This window comes from Opisthocomus hoazin, chromosome 28, assembly GCF_030867145.1.
Source record: "Opisthocomus hoazin isolate bOpiHoa1 chromosome 28, bOpiHoa1.hap1, whole genome shotgun sequence".
Taxonomy (NCBI): Eukaryota; Metazoa; Chordata; class Aves; order Opisthocomiformes; family Opisthocomidae; genus Opisthocomus; species Opisthocomus hoazin.
Window position 1 is genome coordinate 5268188 of NC_134441.1, and position 19290 is coordinate 5287477.

General features: G+C 41.9%; 1 protein-coding gene across 1 annotated transcript in view; it reads right to left on the minus strand.

Moving 5' to 3' along the window:
* DOCK5 (dedicator of cytokinesis 5) overlaps positions 1-19290 on the minus strand; it is an 85719-nt gene that overhangs the window by 7098 nt on the left and 59331 nt on the right. Inside the window, exons 35-51 of the mRNA XM_075444577.1 lie at positions 18779-18935; positions 18191-18231; positions 17987-18077; positions 17275-17394; positions 16404-16493; positions 15507-15611; positions 14063-14204; positions 11587-11668; positions 11305-11389; positions 10485-10571; positions 9852-10028; positions 7693-7776; positions 6744-6881; positions 6465-6631; positions 5496-5673; positions 2992-3130; positions 1392-1507 (exon numbers count right to left, since the gene is read on the minus strand). Of these exons, the coding sequence (XP_075300692.1) occupies positions 1392-1507; positions 2992-3130; positions 5496-5673; positions 6465-6631; positions 6744-6881; positions 7693-7776; positions 9852-10028; positions 10485-10571; positions 11305-11389; positions 11587-11668; positions 14063-14204; positions 15507-15611; positions 16404-16493; positions 17275-17394; positions 17987-18077; positions 18191-18231; positions 18779-18935 (1999 nt within the window). The remainder of the gene's footprint in view (positions 1-1391; positions 1508-2991; positions 3131-5495; positions 5674-6464; positions 6632-6743; positions 6882-7692; positions 7777-9851; positions 10029-10484; positions 10572-11304; positions 11390-11586; positions 11669-14062; positions 14205-15506; positions 15612-16403; positions 16494-17274; positions 17395-17986; positions 18078-18190; positions 18232-18778; positions 18936-19290) is intronic.

Here is a 19290-nt window from a genome sequence, read left to right on the forward strand (position 1 = left end):
AAGGTGCATCCTGTAAAAAACTGAGATGTGAAAGGTCAGGTGAACAAGAAGCTTGTGTGGTTCACCACTCATTTGGCCAAAACTCTCAAGATTTCAGGACTATTTTAACAGGAGGAGGACAGAGGCAACTTTACAACAACAACAAAGTAACAAAATGCTTCAGAAAATACTTTTACAATCTCTCTTTACAGCCCTTCAAATCCTTTTCATTTGGCTGCAAGCCAAGGTCAATGTTGCAAGCCAGAACATGTTAGTAATTAGTTTTCTTACAAGACTCAAGGGAAGGAGGCTCTTTTATTAATCCTCTTCAACCAGTGACTCCCACAGCATCCCCAGAGCTGGCATATTTCCGCCACTCACACCACCTACAGCAGCTACACTGCCCCGTTTCAGAAGCACAGTCAATTCCGAGCAAGTGAAGGGCGAAGCAGAAACCCTCCTATTTATCCCATGCTCCCAGGCTTTATGCCAGTGTCGTATCTCAGTGTAACAGAATTAAGCGATCGGCTGATTTGTTGTCTTCCTGTGCTGTCAGAGGTAACGTATCTTGTTACGCGTGATCATTCTTTAAATGCTTCTTGATCAAATTCCCGTTAATCTCACTAAGGTACTCCGTAAATCCTCTTTGCAAATTGGACTCGGGAAGACATTCATCCCTTTCACAGTTACAAAAGGATGCGTCCTCTTGCTGCACACTGGTGAACAACTACAGTCTCATATCAGAAGCACCTACATTTCGGGGGCAGATGAAATGATTTGGACACAGTGACCAGAGTATTTGCATGTTAAATAGCTGCAAGCATTTGGAATCCCATAGCATAGGAGAAACATTCGTGACACAGCATAAAAAACCAGTGGCAATTTGATGTTCCTAGAAGGAAACCAACTTCATGCAACTGAGAAAGAGGCTGTGGCTAAGATGGTGACACAATACAGGCTGTTTTCAGTGACTAATGACGCATTCCTTGAAAAACTAGATTCTTCTGAGCCGAGGACTCAAAAGGAGACATTTATCATTTCTGAAAATGTGTGATTTTTTTCTCCCATTCTTTTTCAGGACCAGATTAATGCACTATTTTACACTGATCATGTTTTTGAAACTTTTCAATCATTGTGCCTGCTTGTTTTCAATATATCTTCCCACCCCCCCCCCCCCCACAGTTTGCCTAACCAAGGATAACACAACTCCCACTTGAAGAAAAAGGGACTGCATTTGATAGCCTTCTCTTGAAGCAAAAAACTTTTATTCTTCTGTGGTTTCAGGGAGTGTACCAGTAAAATGATTAGACAAGTTCCAAGTGGCACCACCCTAGAAGCAGCCTGGAAAATTCCACTGGTGTGTCTCTCTCAAAAGCTGTTTTCCAAAAAAATGTCAGCTCTCATTTCCTTACCTCCGCAGAATTCCTCGGGTTGCTGTTCTCATAGGGTTTGCTTTTGGGCGGAGGTGGGGGCGGGGTGCTCTGTAAGCCAGCAGCTGCCAATCCATCAGCTTGCAGTGAGGGGAAACCTAGAAGCAACAGTAATAAGAAAAGACATTAAAGTAGGCAGAAAAGGAATGGGAAATGGCATTGACCATGTAGCATTTTAAGGGAAAACCATTAATATCTTCTGTTTGCAATCTGCTAACAGTTCTCTGCTTTCGCAGCTAAACCTGAATGGATATGTCAAAGTCGTCACAGTTGTACCTCTCTTCAGTTCAAAATTCCCAGAAGAATTCTATCTTCATCAAATGAATCTAAGCTTATGTGAAAAATGCATGCCTGAGAGAACTGAAAATGGAATTCATTATCACATCTGCAATGTTCAGTGGGGTTTCCTTTCAGCCTGGGCTTCAACCTGAGAATTCACTTTGATTTTAACTCTAGTTGATGGAGTAGATAAGTACTCAAACTTCAGAAGAATTCCTGGGAAGCTGTCCTGCTACTAATGGCAATTAAAACCGCTGGCTATGTGAAAGAAGGAGGTTTCACATTCCTTTCACAGATCTTTTCTTCATATAGTATTTCTGCATTTGTTTGTGTTTCTGGTTGTCTCCCCGGCCCCCATCCTGATATGTATTTTCCGGTTTTAATCCTCTCACAACAGTTTTATACTATCTAGTTCATGACCTACACTGGTTTCTGAATTTATATCCACATAGGAGGAAGGACAGTCAGGTCCTACATATGAACTTCTGTTCCTTTTAAAAAAGAGCAGTAGAGTGAGAAATGCAATGGCAAGCAAGTTGTCGGTGGTGACACTACAGTTGTACTTTTACCCTAGCTATATTTACACGCTGCTTCAGGATTAACTACAGAGCTCACTGTATGCAAGGAAGGTAACTGCGCAAATTATCCATTTTGCTAATTCTTCAAGATAAATTCCTCCTCCTTCGGGTGTAACATTTATCAGCTGAGTTTCCAAGCTGCAAAGCAACTTCTCCTAAAACTTTCTGCCACTTAATGGGAGTTATTGTTCGTTAATTAACAAAGCCTTCAGGGCTCGCCCAGACAATTTAGCCATAGACCTGAGCAGAAGTACCACGCTGGATTGCTGCAGTTCCACCCAGTGACTTCAGAGGAGCCATTCCTCTAGTATGTGCTGTAACCACCTGACCTGATGAACCTACAAGCATCTACACTGACTGCATGTGATGTTCCCCCTGAGGTTTAATATACCTTCCCACAAGTCAATACAGGAGAAAACAAGACAGGAATTGAAAAAGATAGAAATCGTTCTCTGGAATTCATCTCATATACTAACTATAACAAGTGATATGTAAGTCTCAAGTATGATCATAGCGCCTTTGGTAACAATGCCTAATTCTCTTATCTGACAAAAATGTCTACAAACATTAACAGCCCCGAGCCACTTTCTGTGAACTACTTCAGAGCAGTTCCTCCCTCCCTCCCTCCCTCCCTCACGAGGTTACCTCAGCAAATATATAGTAATTCCTACTACTGCAGATACTGCCCTGCAGGATGTGCCAAATTGCTCTGTAATAGAACTTACTTTGGGTTCTTGGGGTTTTGGGTGTGATGGGTGGTGGGCTGCGAGGCGTTGATTGCTGGAGTGAAGAATTCTGAAGCAAAGTCAATCTGTTGTCTCCTAACTGAAGGCTCTTTGGCCTTTGTGCTCTTCCTGACATGCCCTGGTTGAAATAAAGAGTAAACAAAACCTTTAGAAGTCAGCAAGGTTGCCTCGCACATAGCAGATAATCAGACCTGTCACAAAGGCATCAACATGCTCCAGAAGAGCCACAGTAAGAGAGAAAGGTGCATTCAGGTGAAACGTAAGAGTGAAACCACTGCACGGGCTGAACCATGTCCAAAGGCACACACTGGTGCTCCCATGACACACCCAGCCTTCTGCCGGACCTTACCAACTTGGCAGCAATAGTAAGCTGTTATTAATGACCTTAGTGTCTTAATTAAGAAGGGAAGATGTCAAGCTGAAAAACTGCTCTATTTGACTGGCAGTTCTGTGAACAGATTTTTTTTTTGAAAAAAAAGTCTTTCCAAGAAGAAGAAGAAAAAAAAAGATTAAATTTTGGGTGTAAGTCAGGACTGCTAGTATCACCCAGCTCCTTAGGGCTGTGAAACAAGTCTATTGCCGGCTTTACAGCGCAAACCCCTTGCATTTGGGACTTAGGAGTTGTTCCAGCTTCTTCTGGTGTCACACGTGTTCTCTGTGCTCTTCACTCAAATCGTGCAACCATCTGAACATGGTCCCAGGAGTCCAGTGCATGAGTAGTATGGTCCTTTTAAACATTAGTTTATGGCTTTACAGAGAAGGCTATCACTTACACACGTAATTAAAAGCACTGGGCTCTTCTGGAGGTCAATTCCCCATCACTGAAAGTTCAGTATTTCTCACCGCGCAGAAGGGACCACACATTGATGTACAGTGAATATAAAACTTATAAAGACCAAAGCTGCTGGACGTACAACAAGCCTTTGGTTCCCTCTGGCTTTCTGGCTCCCAAGCAGCTTAGTCAAGAGCTGTATAAAATCAGTCCTTCCAATTCTTGTGCTGCACTATGCAGCTTTGGAACAGACCAGCTATAAAAAACAGCTTTCTCTGTACTTTGCCTTGTTCTTAAGCATGAATGTAACCCTTCACTGCTCACTCGCTTCAGTAAGTTGATCACACATGTAATTTGCCCTCAGAGATACGGGGGAGAAGGGAGGGTGGGTGTTCTGTTTCGCGTCTCTCACCTCTCTGCAGAGCCTTGGACAGACATGCCTTACTGTCCGAGTGAACTGGTCAATACAAATGGGCTCTCTCCCACACCTTTTCCCTCTAGTTTTACTTAATAAAGTGATCAGCAGCTGACATCACAGTTTGTGGGTTAAACCCATTTAATTCAAGAGCAGCTCTTCCAGAGGCAGAGGGCCAGGCCTCCTGAACCACTAATATTTACAACCCCAGATTTTCCTCGAGTGGAAAGCCTGTCAATACCAAATGACATGATTCTAGAACCACAGTTCCCCTTTTTATAAATATTCTGCAGACTCCAACTGCTGGCAGCATCACTCAGATTTGATGAGAATTCCTGAATATAGAGCAGCATAACCGGTTCCTGCCAGGTTCAGCTGAGATCTTGGGAGGGAACGGGAAATAGAAGAACTCATGTTTTCTCATTATTTATGCAGGCTGTGGCAAGTTAAATTAGTATCACTGAGCCACCAGCTTAAATACTCAGATGCCTAACTCTTGCATACTCTCTGACAGCGTAGCAGTCTCAGCATAGCTCAGGGTAACACTCCAAGGTCATACAACCCTACTTTTGGGCTGAAACTTATCTGTTTGTATTACATGATTATTCTGAATCCCACTGTCAACCTGAATGCTGAACAGTCTCCAATATATTCCTCATTACTACACTCCTGTGGGGGTATAGATTCTCTTTTATTCCTCTTTTGCAAATAATTTGCTCAAGGAGTAAACACTCCTGCCCTCATGCGGGGGGTCCTGGAGCAGAGTACAGACTGGAAGAGCTAGTTTTGCAAAGTCCCAAGCTGGTGACCTAACTACCAGACCATCTTTTTTCAACTCCCCAATCTATCAAATCGATCTTCACCTTGCAGTACATTCCAATTGTGCAGTGACGCTGACTGATAGCAGCCAAACATCTGGCTTGCCAGCTGGATTTCTGAGTGGGCTAGCAGTATCTGCTTGCTCCAACAAAAACAGAACAATTCTACTTGGCGCTGAGTGCATCACGCAGTCCTCCACTCCTACAAGAAATGAAGGCACTGAGCACCTAAATGAAACATCAGTGCTTCGTGCTTCCAGTCTGTACCGCAAGCCAAGCTGCAGTTCGGTCTGTGACACAAGTTTTCCAAATAAAAAAGCAAGAACTACTCAGATGACCAAGGCTTTTGGTATTTGAACCTCTCCCACAATTTAATGAAGTTCCCAATGACAAGCATGGCTGAAAGCAACGGAAACACTGAAATCTCCTGCTGTGGATTTTATTATTGCTTTTTTTTTATTATTTTTATTTTTTTTACCATTTTGGAAGTTGGTTCCGTTTCTGGCTCCTTCTCTACAATAACCTGAGACTTGCTAATACTCCACTCCTTCCGCTTGAGTTTGCTAATCCGGTTATCACCATCATCTTTCATGGGCAGTTCCTCAGCTCTGGAAGCTGCTGATATTCTTCTCTCCAAGAGAGGCTCCAGAATAGATCTGTGGCCCACACCAAAAGAGTGAAAAAACATGAAACATTAGTCCACCAGACATTCAAAGCACTGTCTGTTAAAAAACTGTCATCTCTTAGTTTGCATAAGAGATTATTGTGAAAAACTGAGTTATGACCATGGAATTTTCAGTGAGATCTGTGCTCCTAAGTCACCCTAGCAATTCTAAGTATTATGCCTTCTGTACAAGATGAAGTGCGATCTACTTGCAGAGGGAGCCAGACCTGCTTTGTATGCTGAACCCTGCCACCGAGTCCACTGTGTGACTTTGAGCAAGCCACCTAGACTCTCTGGTTATCACAGATGCAAACTAGATGTACAGAGAAGTAACACCAGGAAATGTTCCCATGTGTGGCAGCTCTGTTTAATGCCATGTATGCAGCTGCAAACAGGTACATGGAACAAGTACCATATGAGTATGCACCTCTTTGCAGACCACATCAAACTAAACTACCTCATAGTACCTTACATCTCTGTTTTCCAGCAATCGTGGGAAACAGAAACAGCGTGCATCTGAAATACAGTGCCTCTATCCCTCTTCAGTTTCATGCAGATAATTGGGACTCCAGAGGCAGACAGTCATGGCTTCAATTCCCAGAACTATCCCTAGCTGTGCTTCAAACTCCATGTCTGTAAAATGGAGTAACAACATTGGCCTCCATTTAAAGTTTTAAATGCATATGTGTTGCTATTGTGTATGGAATAAATCTTAATTTTAAGAGTTACTAATTCCAGCAAATCCGCACTCTTGTAAATCACGTGTAAAGGCTGATTACTAACCCATCTGAACCTGGTCTGGAGGAAGTGCTGTCAGATGACGTGGAAGATGTAGAGACCACAGAAGACGCCACAGATGTGACAGAGAGCCGTCTCAGCGTGGAAGACATGATATAGGGTAACACAACAGAGCCTGACCTGCTCTGTTTCCTTTCGGTGAGGGAGGGAGGCTGCAGACAAACACGTTTGTGATAAATCATGTAACACTAACTCACTCACAAGTGGGAATGGGGAGAGTTGTGTTTCTTTAAGGCAACACACTAAACAAACAGGCACGCTTACCAAAGTTATTACACCATACTGCTTCTCCACCTTCTTCTTCAGCTCTTTGAAACAGGCCGTCAGTCTGTCATGCAGAGGCTTCAGCTGTTCTGTCAGCTTCTCACCATGGATCCTAATCCCTTCTGCCAACAATGGCATCTGAAAGCAGGAACAAAATTACACTACGAAAGGACATATCAGCTCTCCTGTTCCAGGAAGGAATTTTCTATGCACGTTGCATATCTCAGATACAATCAAAGGACTTAAAGCAATGTGTTTTAAGCTTGCAGAGGCAAAAAAAGAAAATCACACAGTACGTAAACTCAGCTACTGACTCATAACTTGTGACACTGTAGTAACTTGACTGTTCGAACTCCATGTCCAAGAAACATGAACACTTTCCCCATCTACACCTATGGTTTCCTCTTCCCTACTCACATTCTATAACATGCTTTGGAAAACAGAGCACGTTACATGTTGGAGCATCGCTTCTTAGCCCCCAGGGCTGTATGACTGTGAGGTAGCTTTAACCGGACGCTGTTGTGTGGAAATCTATAAAAACTGGTCTGCAGCGGTGCAACTTCCATTACAAAAAAACCAGGGCAATTTCTCATTGCTATGCAGGTCAAAATAGACAACTTTCAATGGTCAGACTGACAAAACATTAGGCCTCATGATTTCATGAAAAGGTAACAGCTATTTTATTACACTCATGAAGGAAAAATCTATGCCATGCTGGCAAATACTCCAGAATAACATTTCAGAGCAACACAAGGTACATGGAATAGTCTAGGGCACAATTTCAGAATACAACACTTTCCTCAAAATAATAGTAAAAAAAAAAATATCCCTGTACACACATCCAGATTGTTCTTCTAGTATATATTTGCATTATCTCTTCAGAACAATGACGCTGCAAAAACCACCAGCACTCACACATAGTGCTTCCCAGTCTTTCCCAATATGATACCTGTAGAGCAATTAGTTGCTTAAGCAGTTCGATTTTATCTTGATCTTCAGGATGTTCTTGAAGATACTTCTCTGTGAAAAAGGCCTGCAAGCAAAACCAAAAGATGATATAGGCACTATGTTGCTTTCACAGCTAATCCTGAAAGATCGCAGTACGTTAAGAGCAATTAATTGACATTATCCCTCGTAGCAAAGTTTTTTTTTAATATCTCCCTGACACAAACCTGAGGGAAAAGAACCATTTATTGAGAACTGAGGAAAAAAGAGACCTTTTTTGTAACAAACCCCCTAAATTCTACTATTTTTTAAGTGAACACTGATATGTAAAAAAAGTTGCTTCATCGGCAGGGTTTTCTTCAGTTCTATTTCCTTTCTCATAAAACAGTATTGATTTGAATAACCAAGGTTACATTACTTGTCGCTCAAATGCAAGTAGCAGATCCAGCCTCTGAGTTCTCACTTCAAAAAGTCTCTTTCATTCTCAGCATTCAGTGACCTGCAGTACACGACAACATGCAAACCACCTCAGCTGCAGCAAGGTGAACAGGGCACCTCCTGCCTGCAAGTTCCAAAGCTCTATGAATTAAGCCCTTAAGTAGAACATTTTCACATGGGGCTTGTTACGAGGACTCAGTAGAAATAAAGACTGCGTTGAGAGTTCGACTCACAGTTTGATACAACAAAGCACCTTTAGTCTACACTTCTTCTGTGTTTACCTTTAATCAACAGAATCTGGTATTGGTTTAAAGTTGAACAAACACAAGTACACTTTCCTGGACTGAAGCCTTAAAATTGTGCCAATTTACATTATGTGCTACAGTGTATTGCACTGAAATGTATCACAATCCCTGGTCAGAAGAATTCAATTTTTCTTTTTCCTAGATAAAATCCTTCATAATTTTTCATTTGGTTTTAAAACGCATCTCTGATGTATTTCAGCCTCTGCATATATTTCTTAGTTCTGCGTTCCATTAACTGGACCGTAAGTACAAGTGTTTATAGGCCTAGCGGTACGCCTCTGAAACAGGCTGATGTCAAGAGGAGGTTAGCCCGTGAAAGGACTGCCGGATAGGTCCCAGCAGATTTCTCTTGAAAGTGTTTAATTATTACAAGAAGAAAGCGCATGTTAAAAACGCAGACTTTGGCTTTTGGCTACAATGAAACAATTAAAACTCAAGATTTTAGCCGCCCACAAAAGCCAAATGTTCTGTACTGATCTCCAGTTGAAATAGGAAAATATGAACCAGAAATGAGTATTTCCAGATGTGGTTACAGATACTTTGTGTTTCCTAGTTTTAACTGCTTTCCCACTTTCGTAATTCTAAACTTTATGTCGACCTTAATTCATAAAATGGGAGGATTTAGGGCCAAATTCAGCCCTGACAAAGTCTGCAGCTCCTCTGGAATCAGCAGAGTCAGATCCCAGATAAATCAGACCCTCTCCCATTTAACTTTTGCACGTCATTTCATGTGACTGGAACACATCTGAGAAGAATTAAATGTGTTTTAACACCATCCATTCAGTTCATGGAAATAAGCAATACATTTTGTGCTGGGAATACCATCACTAGATACTGGAAATAAACAGCTGAAGTTAAACATCACAAAAAAAAAGGAAGAACGTACGCTGTTCGACTGAAGGCAACTGAATAAACCTGGATAAGAAATCCTGCTTTTTTCCTGAAATACATGCTCTTTGCTGCAAGACTCCAAAGACAGATTATCTGCTGGAAAGAGAAATCCTCATTTGCCTTACCGTTCTATATTAACACACTGGAGAAACGCTAGCTCTTGTGGTTTTTTTTTGTTACTTGCACCGTTCATTGGGCTGACCAAGAACCTCAATGCCCCCACGAGGTAGGATCATGTTATTATCACCACTGTAAACGAGGCCCAAAAGAGCTGAATCACTCAGCTCTGTGGCAACGCACAGCACTAAAATTAAACACTAAAGATGTGGGGGTTTTCCACCTTGCACTCTAGCGGAAATCTCTTATCTTCGTTCTTTTCGCTTCTTCTTTGAGCTCTGAACACACAGATACAGAATGCACTATGTCTGGGTAATAGCTGAAAACTGAACTTGAATCTCCCATGTTTCAACCCAGGTCTTGAACATTGCAGAGGTCAACAGACTGAGCTACGGGTAAATGTGAAAAAGACCTTTTCATAGTTGGTATATCCCCCCATGACCGCTGGGTCCACGATCCCATTCAGGAGCATAGAGAGAGGATGTACAGGAAGACTCCGGTCCCAGACGTGCTGTTGGACAATGTTGCTGATTTTCTCATTGGTTAGCTCCATTGTTTCTATGGCGTTCTCCAAGGGGCTGATCTCTTCCTGTCAGAAGGAAGGAACAGAATAAACTTCTACTTGCCTCACTGAATATGAAGTTAACTAACTCCTCGTATATGAATGGTGGCCCAGTAGTTTCCAGCAGAGGATTTTGGACCCCCCGTGCTAACTTTCTTGCCATTCAGATGAATGCAAGAATGATCTGATACCTTAACCTGAAGGAACAACAGTTTAGGACTTGGCTGCTGACTGTGGAGTATATTACAGAAGTAACCGCTCTCCCAAGCATTATACAGTCAATGTAGAACTCTGCTGCCTTGGGTAGAGCTGTCTGCAGAATGGCATAAAAAGACAACCACATCAAAGAAGATACACATTCACTTTCATCTGAAGCAGAAGTTATTGGTGTGCCACATCCAGCAGTGGAAGTACGAGTAGTCCTAACTGTTGCAATACTCTTTACTTCAAGAACAATTGGAAGGGATGAGACCCAGCACTCACCGTTGTGATCTGTTTGACTTCAAACCACTTGAGGATGCCTGGAAACGAATATGCTGTCGTGTAGGTTGTCCTTTCTATCCACATATTCTAGTTAGAGAAGAAAGAAATTCCAAGATCTAAGCAATTCAGTTCTCTTTTGCAGTGGAGCATGGAACCAGGCTTCCAGCACTCGCTGGCAGAACTTACACAATGATTTTCACGTTCACTAACTGGGATGGAACCCATTGTTTTTGGCAAGAGATACCATCTCTACTACTTAAATGGTATCAACATTAGCAGCAGTAGGCTGCTATCCTCCCTGTGGGCCACTATGAGCAGGACCACGATTATGGCATATTAAGCAAGAGTTAGATGCAACATGCCCAACCACTACACATGAGCAACACTGTGCCTCGCAGGCAGCAAGGAAACACGCTACTGCGCTACACCCAAGGCTCACTCTCCTCCTTCATGGTTAGAGGCTGGCCTCAGTAAGGACAGCTACATCATTCACAACCTACCAGACGCACAGCTGTACTCTGTCGGAAGCTGCAATTAGACAGCACAATATTTATGGATTCTAGATAAAGAATTTTGAACATTACAGCTACAGCTATACAGCCCCTTGACATTAACACATTTGCTTTATGTAAAGATTGCAATGCGAAGTGCAGCCCTTTGTTTCTCATACCTTTTAATAAGAAAACTCCACCACCACAGGTGTAGGGAAAAAACAACGTGACAGTGTTGTTCAACATGCCACCACCGAAATAGATACATAGACCTGTTTTCTCACAGCACAGACACCCAAGCCAACCATCATCAAAAGCAAAGGACTCACAGCAAACTCGTTGTCTGGATCTTTTTCTCCTTTCCTGACTGGTCGGGAGTGTGTGAACTGCTGTACCTCATTTGCTCTGTAGTAGCTAGAAAGAAGCAGAGTAAATGTCGAGTTTGCTCACCTCCCATCATCTTCACATAAAAGCTCTTCTATTTCCTCTCAAAAAAATCAAGTTTAAATTGGACTGTGAAACAAATTTACACAAGACACAAAGGCACTCCACCTTGTGCTTAGGCTAGCTGACAAAAATACAAAGGAAATGTTGAGAGAAAAAGAAATTACTTCAAGATCTGTTCGGGTACAGGTTTATCTTTATAATTAGGTGGCAGGTTCATCACAGGCTTCACAATAAAGCACTGTACATCTGAGCAACTATAGTTAAGGATGAAAAACTATGAATCCTTTCAGGAAAACAGGAGAGGGAGAGAAATACCCTTCCTGTCTTCACCAAATATCAGACTTCTCCACAGCTCCCTGTGCTCTTGTCATATTTGAAGAGAAATACTTACTAGTTCATTAACAATCACATGCATTCTATTGCTTCTTGTAGTTTGTATGCTAATTATGAACGAAAAGCCCAAAAAGCTAAGGGCTGTGCAAATACTTCCAACTACTTAAATTCCCTGGTGAAATGCTTGGGAAGCCTGGGTGCTACTGATTTCTACATCGGGGACAGGAAAACAAGATTCTGTAGTAGGTTCTGTAATGGATGCATCTGTCCCTTCTCTCTCTCCCACCACTGCATGGTTATTTGTCAGATTCTTCCAGTACAGTGAAGCTGCCCCTCCCTCCCTCCCACTTTTTTTGATCAATAAAGCTAACTGAAGAAAGTAGGCTGTTTTTAATCAGTATCTACTTCATCTTCAGCTTTGCACCTGTGAATCATGATAGAAAATTAAAAAAAAGTTAGTAATAGTATCCCCAAGCACAACAGCTTACAATGTTGTTCCTCCAGAGTTCTAAGGACTGCATTGAAGGCTTTACAGAAGTAAAAACTGTATGGAAAATTAAGACATAAACAGTTTGACCTACATGAATGGATTGTTTCTGTGAATCACCTGCCAACTGCACTCTGAAACAGCAATGTTTTACTGGTAGGCAGGGTAGCCCCATACATCCTTTATTTCACTAAGAATAGTGCTAAACAGTATTTTGACAGCAAAGGCAAGGTCATTCTGCCTGCATTGAAGAGCCAGCTGGATAAGAGCCAAATCTGAACCCAAAACTGCATAGCCACATTAGATCAAGCACCGAGCCCAAGCTAATATATTCTTTCTCTCAGGAGAGCTTATTAGCTTGGGCTTCATGCCATGCTACGCATGCTATACAGCTTCTAGCTCAGAACTGGTGGCAGACTAGCCTGTGTAAGTGTGCAGGCACTCCCTGAGATTGTGTACAGCTCATCTGACATCGCCAGTACACAATCGTGAAACAACCAAGGGAAGAACAAGGCATTTTATCATAAAAGAGCAAGGAAGTAGATTCTAAGCAAAAGTAAAAAAGAGCCTGAGACAAAGGAGGTTAAAAAAGCATGAAATTAAAACAAACTACAGAACCATCAAGCCCTGCCTAACACAACAATGATTTGGGCAGTCAAACTCCTCATCTTTTCAGAAGGTGTTTGTAAGAGTCCGAGAAGAACCTGTACCAAATCCAAGCTATGCAGCTGCTCCCCTTTATAATGGGGCTATGCCAAAGACCCGGAACCAAACACCCCCAAACTTTTGGAAGAGTTCAGATCTGGATCCAAATTTTGCAGTTCAGGTTCATCTTGAGCCAAAAACATTAGAACAAACACAAACAGATGCAAAGGAAGTAGCTGAAACAAAGCAGCAATAAAGAGGCATTTTTTGATACCAAGCTTGGTCCTGAATGAATTTAATTTCCTATGTGGATTTAGTGCTTGGCAGGCTTATTGCAAGGAAAGCATCTGGTATCACTGCTTGAGTTGTGCCTTTGTACACAGACTTTTAAGGCCAAAATGGACCACCAGATCCTCTAGTCTGGCCTGTATAACACAGGCTAGAAGCCCAGTAACTTGATTTTTACTGACGTACATCTTCCAGGAGCACACCTGCTGTTCACTGGAAGTCACAAACAAGAATCTGAAGCATATTCACTAGCTTGCCCTTGGTCATGCTCACAATTAAGAAAAAGAGGACCTGAAGCCTAGTGGTGTGCTGTGGCACATAGTCTGGAGTTCCACCAGCAGAAAGGAGAAAAAAAAAAAAAAAAAAAAAAAAAAAAAAAAAAAAAAAAAAGAGCTGTTCACCCAATAACTTTCATCAACATAATCACTTCACACTTCTTACAAAGTGACTTCTAGGGAAAAAAAAGACCCCAGCCACTTCATAAATGCAAGTAAGAAGTGAGCACACTTCTACTTTCTTTATATCCCGCTTTCACAGCCTGTATTTTACTTCTTTTACCTAGAAATACCAAATTGGATCACAGCTATACTGCAGCAGTCAGCACCACCTGCTTGAGAAGAAGGCACAAGAAATCCTGACCTGCAATCTGTTGAGGTTTCAGCCTAACAGCAACTCGTTTAACTCTGACAATATCAAGCTGTCTCTCTTTTTCAATATGTTTAAGTTCACTATTGCAATTCTGGATAGTCTTATTTTCATGCCCAGTGCCTGCCTTCAAAGTCCCTCTGGGGCAGTAAGTTCCTTGCTCGTTGTTGTTTACCAATTCTGTTATTCTAGGAAGGCAGCAGATCTTGCATGTGTCAAAACACATTAGAACCAAAAGATACACTGTTTAGGAGAAGACTTGATCTCTTCTCCCGGAGGGGCAGTGCTGGTCATCTTCTCAGCACTAGGAAACTGGGTCAATAGCTTCAGGTTGAAGTCCTCCCTTCGTTCATACTCTTTGCCACGGTAGATAAAAATTTTATTCTGTGGGTAGCAGAAGGAAAAGAGAATTAACACTAAACAAAGCAATGAGAAAGCGCTTTCCAAACATACACTGAGTCTCAGAGACCTAGTTTATATGAAGAGATGTCTCCTAGCTTAACAGACAGAACACAAGAGAAGAAACACAGGCTGCAGGGAGAACACAGCAGGTCTCAGGAGCAAGGCCCCTCCTATTTGCCTAGAAAATTCACTGTTCCACACAGAGGTGTTGCTGAACACGTTCACACTTTCTAGCACTCTAAGAACTCACACATTCAACACGTGAAATCTCAGTCAGGGGACTGAGTTTAAGTAAGAGAACAGGTGAACCAAAAAGTTCTTTGATGCAGGGCACTGCCTGCTCCTTGCCAGACCACTTCTGCTCTGAGTTAACCGAGGGATCTCTCCGTGCACGAAGACACGAGTTTCACCTCCCTTCCATTCCTGACTCTCTTCAGCTACCAGGAACAAAATGGCCAGCTACAGCAGTTCTGTACCACAGACTCAACAGCAGACCACAGCCAATTATTCTTCCAAACTGGCCACCAAGCAGGCGTGGTTTCTGGACAAGATGGATTCAAAAACATGACCTGGAGGTGAAAGCCTTCTATGCCATCCAGTTCACAGTCCTAAGTTAACATTTTTATTTTTTATTAAGCTTGGCTTCCATTTCAGGCCAGCAACTTCAAACAACTCCAGTCTGAAAATGTAAACGTTCCTTAATTTTAAATAATAGTTGGGAATATTTTTTAGTACGCTGCACCCCGCCCATCTGACTCACTTTGGCTAGATTCTTGTATTATAGCTAGCATAGATCCAGCAATGCTTAGCAGCAATCTCAAACAGGAAGCATCTCTGCATTTTAATTCTTCTGCGTGGGACAGACTCTCGCTAATGTGCGTGAAATGATCCATGTCCTGAAAATTAGGTTGATTCAGGCTGAAAAGCAACAGGATAAATTCTTTACAAGCTAAACATGTTCTAAGGGCAACAGTCTTATTTCTGAGGAAGTGCATAGGGCACAAATAGAAAAGGCAGATTCTGTTTAAGTCTATATAAGAACATACCAATCATCTAACAAACCCTGACACCAACTTTATTAAAGCTGATAACACAAAAAAATCTGGTCTCTCACTTGTCTCTCTTATATGCTGAAATGCTTTGAAATACTTAAGGGATTTATATCTCTTCAGTGTCATTCAAAGGAAAAGGAGTTTGGTATCTGAATTTTCTTGGAAGCTATGCAAAAGTTGTGACTTTTAGGGTACCCACCACTCCAGAACTCTAGTGCTGAAGAATTCTTACCCGGAGGAAAGAGGGAAAACCTTGACCATAGTATCCAACAGCAAAGTACTCTGGCTGAGGCCTCATTGCCTTCATGATATTCTCATAAAAAGTCGCTCGTTTTTTCTGAAAAAGAACAAGCCACCAGCATTTTCACTTTGCAGTATTCAAGGACCCTGCCAGACTGTAGCTCACATTCCCAGTGACAATTCCTGATCTATTAGCTCTCGCCTACAGAACACTTTTTACAATTATTTTTTTGATACAGTATCTCCTACTTATCCATTTACTTGCTTAAATATTTGGTTTGTCTGGGCCAGAATCAACTTCATTTCCTGGTTTGCAGACATGAGAACAATGCCATGTTTTGTAGCATTCCAGAAGGGTACTTGAAATCCTTAACTATTGCAACACAAATTAAAAATAAATACGTTCTGAAACTGAGCAGACACAAATGGTGACAAATGTCAGAGAACTGGCAGAAATAAAACTGGGCAGATGATTCTCATACGAAAGAACATAAAGACCATCTGGTTACATCTTTAACCACTAAAAAACATAATTCAGAACCAAGATGATTCTATACTTCTGTGTTCATACACAGTAGTTTTACCACAGAAATAGCAAGGTGATAAGATTTATGGAGCCTGAAAATACACCGCGCAAATGTTACCTTATTTGATTAACACCAAGAATGCTAAACATCTGCACATGATACCATCATGTTAATTACAAGGTCAAAACCACACACTTTAAAAAACATTACGAAAACATTCTTCTAATACTAAGCTTTACAAAACCATAGAGGTTATGTTGGTTTGTTTGTCTTTAACATAAATGTATTTTGGGCTTATCCTGCTCAACAATATTAATTTAAGCAGTCAGCGGTCTGCTGAAAATGGAGAAAAAAAATCTTACCAGAAGATTACCAAGTCCCTCATAATCAAAGACCTTGTTTTCGTACATGTCAGCCAACTCTTTGCTTAGCTGAATGGCTTTTTCCCACATCTCCATGGAGGTTGAAGAGAGGCAGGTGGGCGAAGAAGAGCACAAGGAAAATAAAAAGAATCAGTTAAAAGCATTCATTACCACAGATAGGTAAACAAAAAATTCAGCTGATTTTAATTCAGGCAGCACTTTAATGCGCTGCCAACTTTCCCTTAAACTCCATGCTGTACATTTTTTGCAGTAATTATTATAGTCACACAGCTCGTTTGATTTGTAGATCTGAAAGTGATTTACAAAGCAAGGTTTCTATTGTTACTCCTGACAGGGAAAACTGAGGTACAAAGAGGCAGAAGGACGTGTTGAAACAACAAATGAGAGAAGCCCAGGTGGTCTCCTCCTACACTCGTACTTCACCCCCTGCACCAGGCTTCCTTGGGTTTGTCTCATTTAGCCCCGGCAGAACCATACCTACCCAAAGCACAGCTAACACCAGCTGTATGGCAGACAAGTCATACTCAGCGTCATGCAAAAAAATCTGACAAAAGCCATTACCCAGAAAAAGAAAGGAAAACAGTTTTCTCATCTACCCAGTATCTTGAGCAGGGTTAATTTTTCAGATGCTCTTCAACTAACAAGGAAACAGAAGGACTGAAATATTGAAGCACACATACACGCCCTGCTCATGCCAGTACTGTGGTCCCCCTTAAAAAGCCAGGCCTAACCATCAAAGGCCTATTACAGAATCACGTCTGCTTCTACCCTTAAAACCAGCGCTGGCCAGCTACATTCACCAAGCCGAGCATTTACCAGTGAACTGTAAGAACACTGCAGAGACACTCACTTTGCCCCTGTCAAAGAAGGAGATAATTTCTTGGTAGAGTTTTTCCTTGAGTTCCTGCTGTGAGTAGACGTAGTAGCTGTCCCTCTGCAGGAGGTGAGGCACACACGGCTTCTCAGACCACTAGCGAAGTGGGAGAAAAGGCAAAGTTGAAAACTGGAACATTTTCCGATTAACAAATCCTTACAGTGGATAGACTCACCTTCTGCAGGGATGCATTCATATTTAAAAATCACCTTAAAATGTTAATACAAGTTTAATTATATCTGCAAAACTGGTGCGATTCTGGCTTAAGGTCTTACGTTGAGACACTAACTAAATGTGTATGCTTTATTACTCTGTGGAAGACATGAAGAGGCTGACTTAAATACAGATTAAAACGGCTTTGGCTAACGCATTTAACACTGTGCACCCAGAATTGGAAAAAACTGTACCATGACTCCGAAACACAGACATTTTCTCCCAGTTCACTATAGCACACTGTTTCACCAAGAGCGTGTAGCAAATTGATGCTAGTAACATTTTGGCTTTCATCCATTTAGCTGCTGTGCAATTTGCAAAATTGTGAAACTCCTTAATGACCACTAAAACTGGGGTAATGCAAAGTCACATTAAAGAAAAAAAAAAAGTGAATTGTTTATTCTGAGCTGTTTACACTTCATTTAAACACCCCCCCCCCCGACAGTGGAAACTAAAATTTGCTTTAGTGTAATACCTGGAGCAGCTCTGCATGGAGGAGGAGAGTGTATGCTGCCTCTGTGAAGTTCTCACAGTCCGTGTGCAGGTCCCGGAGTTTATACAGGTACCTAAATAAACGAAAAACAATTGTTACTTGACGTGAAGGACTCCTGTATCAGCATACAGAATACCAAGAAAAATAAAGGCTTCTATACAGGTTTATGGGGGGGAAACGGCCTACCTGATATAAATGTCCTCTCGTTTCTTCTCCTTATAAAAATTCTGCCAAGAACAGAAAAAAGTCAAACTTTTAGATGAATTGCGCTATGGATTTGCATAACCATCTCTAGACAAGTAACTTAAACATCAGTTTTAGATATTACAAAGATCTATGCTGCCATTTTGCCTACTTAGGTGCATATATCCCTGCAAACGTCCCTTTAACATAAGGTGGGGCTACTATCACCTCTAGAAAAGGGCTAAGGCGAAGAGAGAACGTGACTCGTCCAAAGTTATACAGGCTCTTTGCAGTGGAACAGGGACTTCAGCCTGCATTTCCCAAACTAACAGCTAGCCATCCTTCCTGCCTGTATTTCAGGGCTGCAGATGACCATGTAGACAAGCATCAGCCATGTGACTTGATTTTGGACTGTACACCTTTCTATGCTTTATAGCTGTCAATAGCTGGTAGCCTGATTTGGGCCCATCATTAATGAGAAACGGCATAAATAATTACTTAAAATCCTACAAAAGAAAAAAAATCCTTCAGAATCCACAAAAGCCAGGTCAGTAAAGAAGGACTCGCATCCAGATCTAGCCTTCCCCATACCAGCACGTTGACAGTGCAGCTCATGCGGTTCTCCTTGCTTTCATCATGCATGATTGTCCTGTAGTCCAGCAGGTTCTCCAGCAGGCTGCTGACCAGCAAAGCAAACATTTCTCCAGAAGCAGACAGGTATTTATGCTTCCGACAGTGCTCCAAAAGGCTGCAGATAGAACCAGAGAGACAGAAGGGAATACTCAGTTACAGTTCGGAGCAGTGGGTAAGTAGAACTTCAGTGTAAATTACTCAAGCAGCCACTCAGCTAACAGACTGAAATAATGTCTCCTGAACAGAGACTCTCACCGTGCTGAACAGTGCACTACACCCACAGACCCGAGATACCTCAGCCAGGCAGGTGAAAGCCTGGTCCTGTTGATCACAAATCTGGGTTCTACTCTCGGTGATATAAAAGGTGGCTCTGATTTTGTTTTGACTCTGAGCCTGCTGTTCCCAAGCTTTTCCACTTACAACCCCACTGCCAGTTTGGCACCTGCCTCTAGTTTTATCTCCAAGTTTAG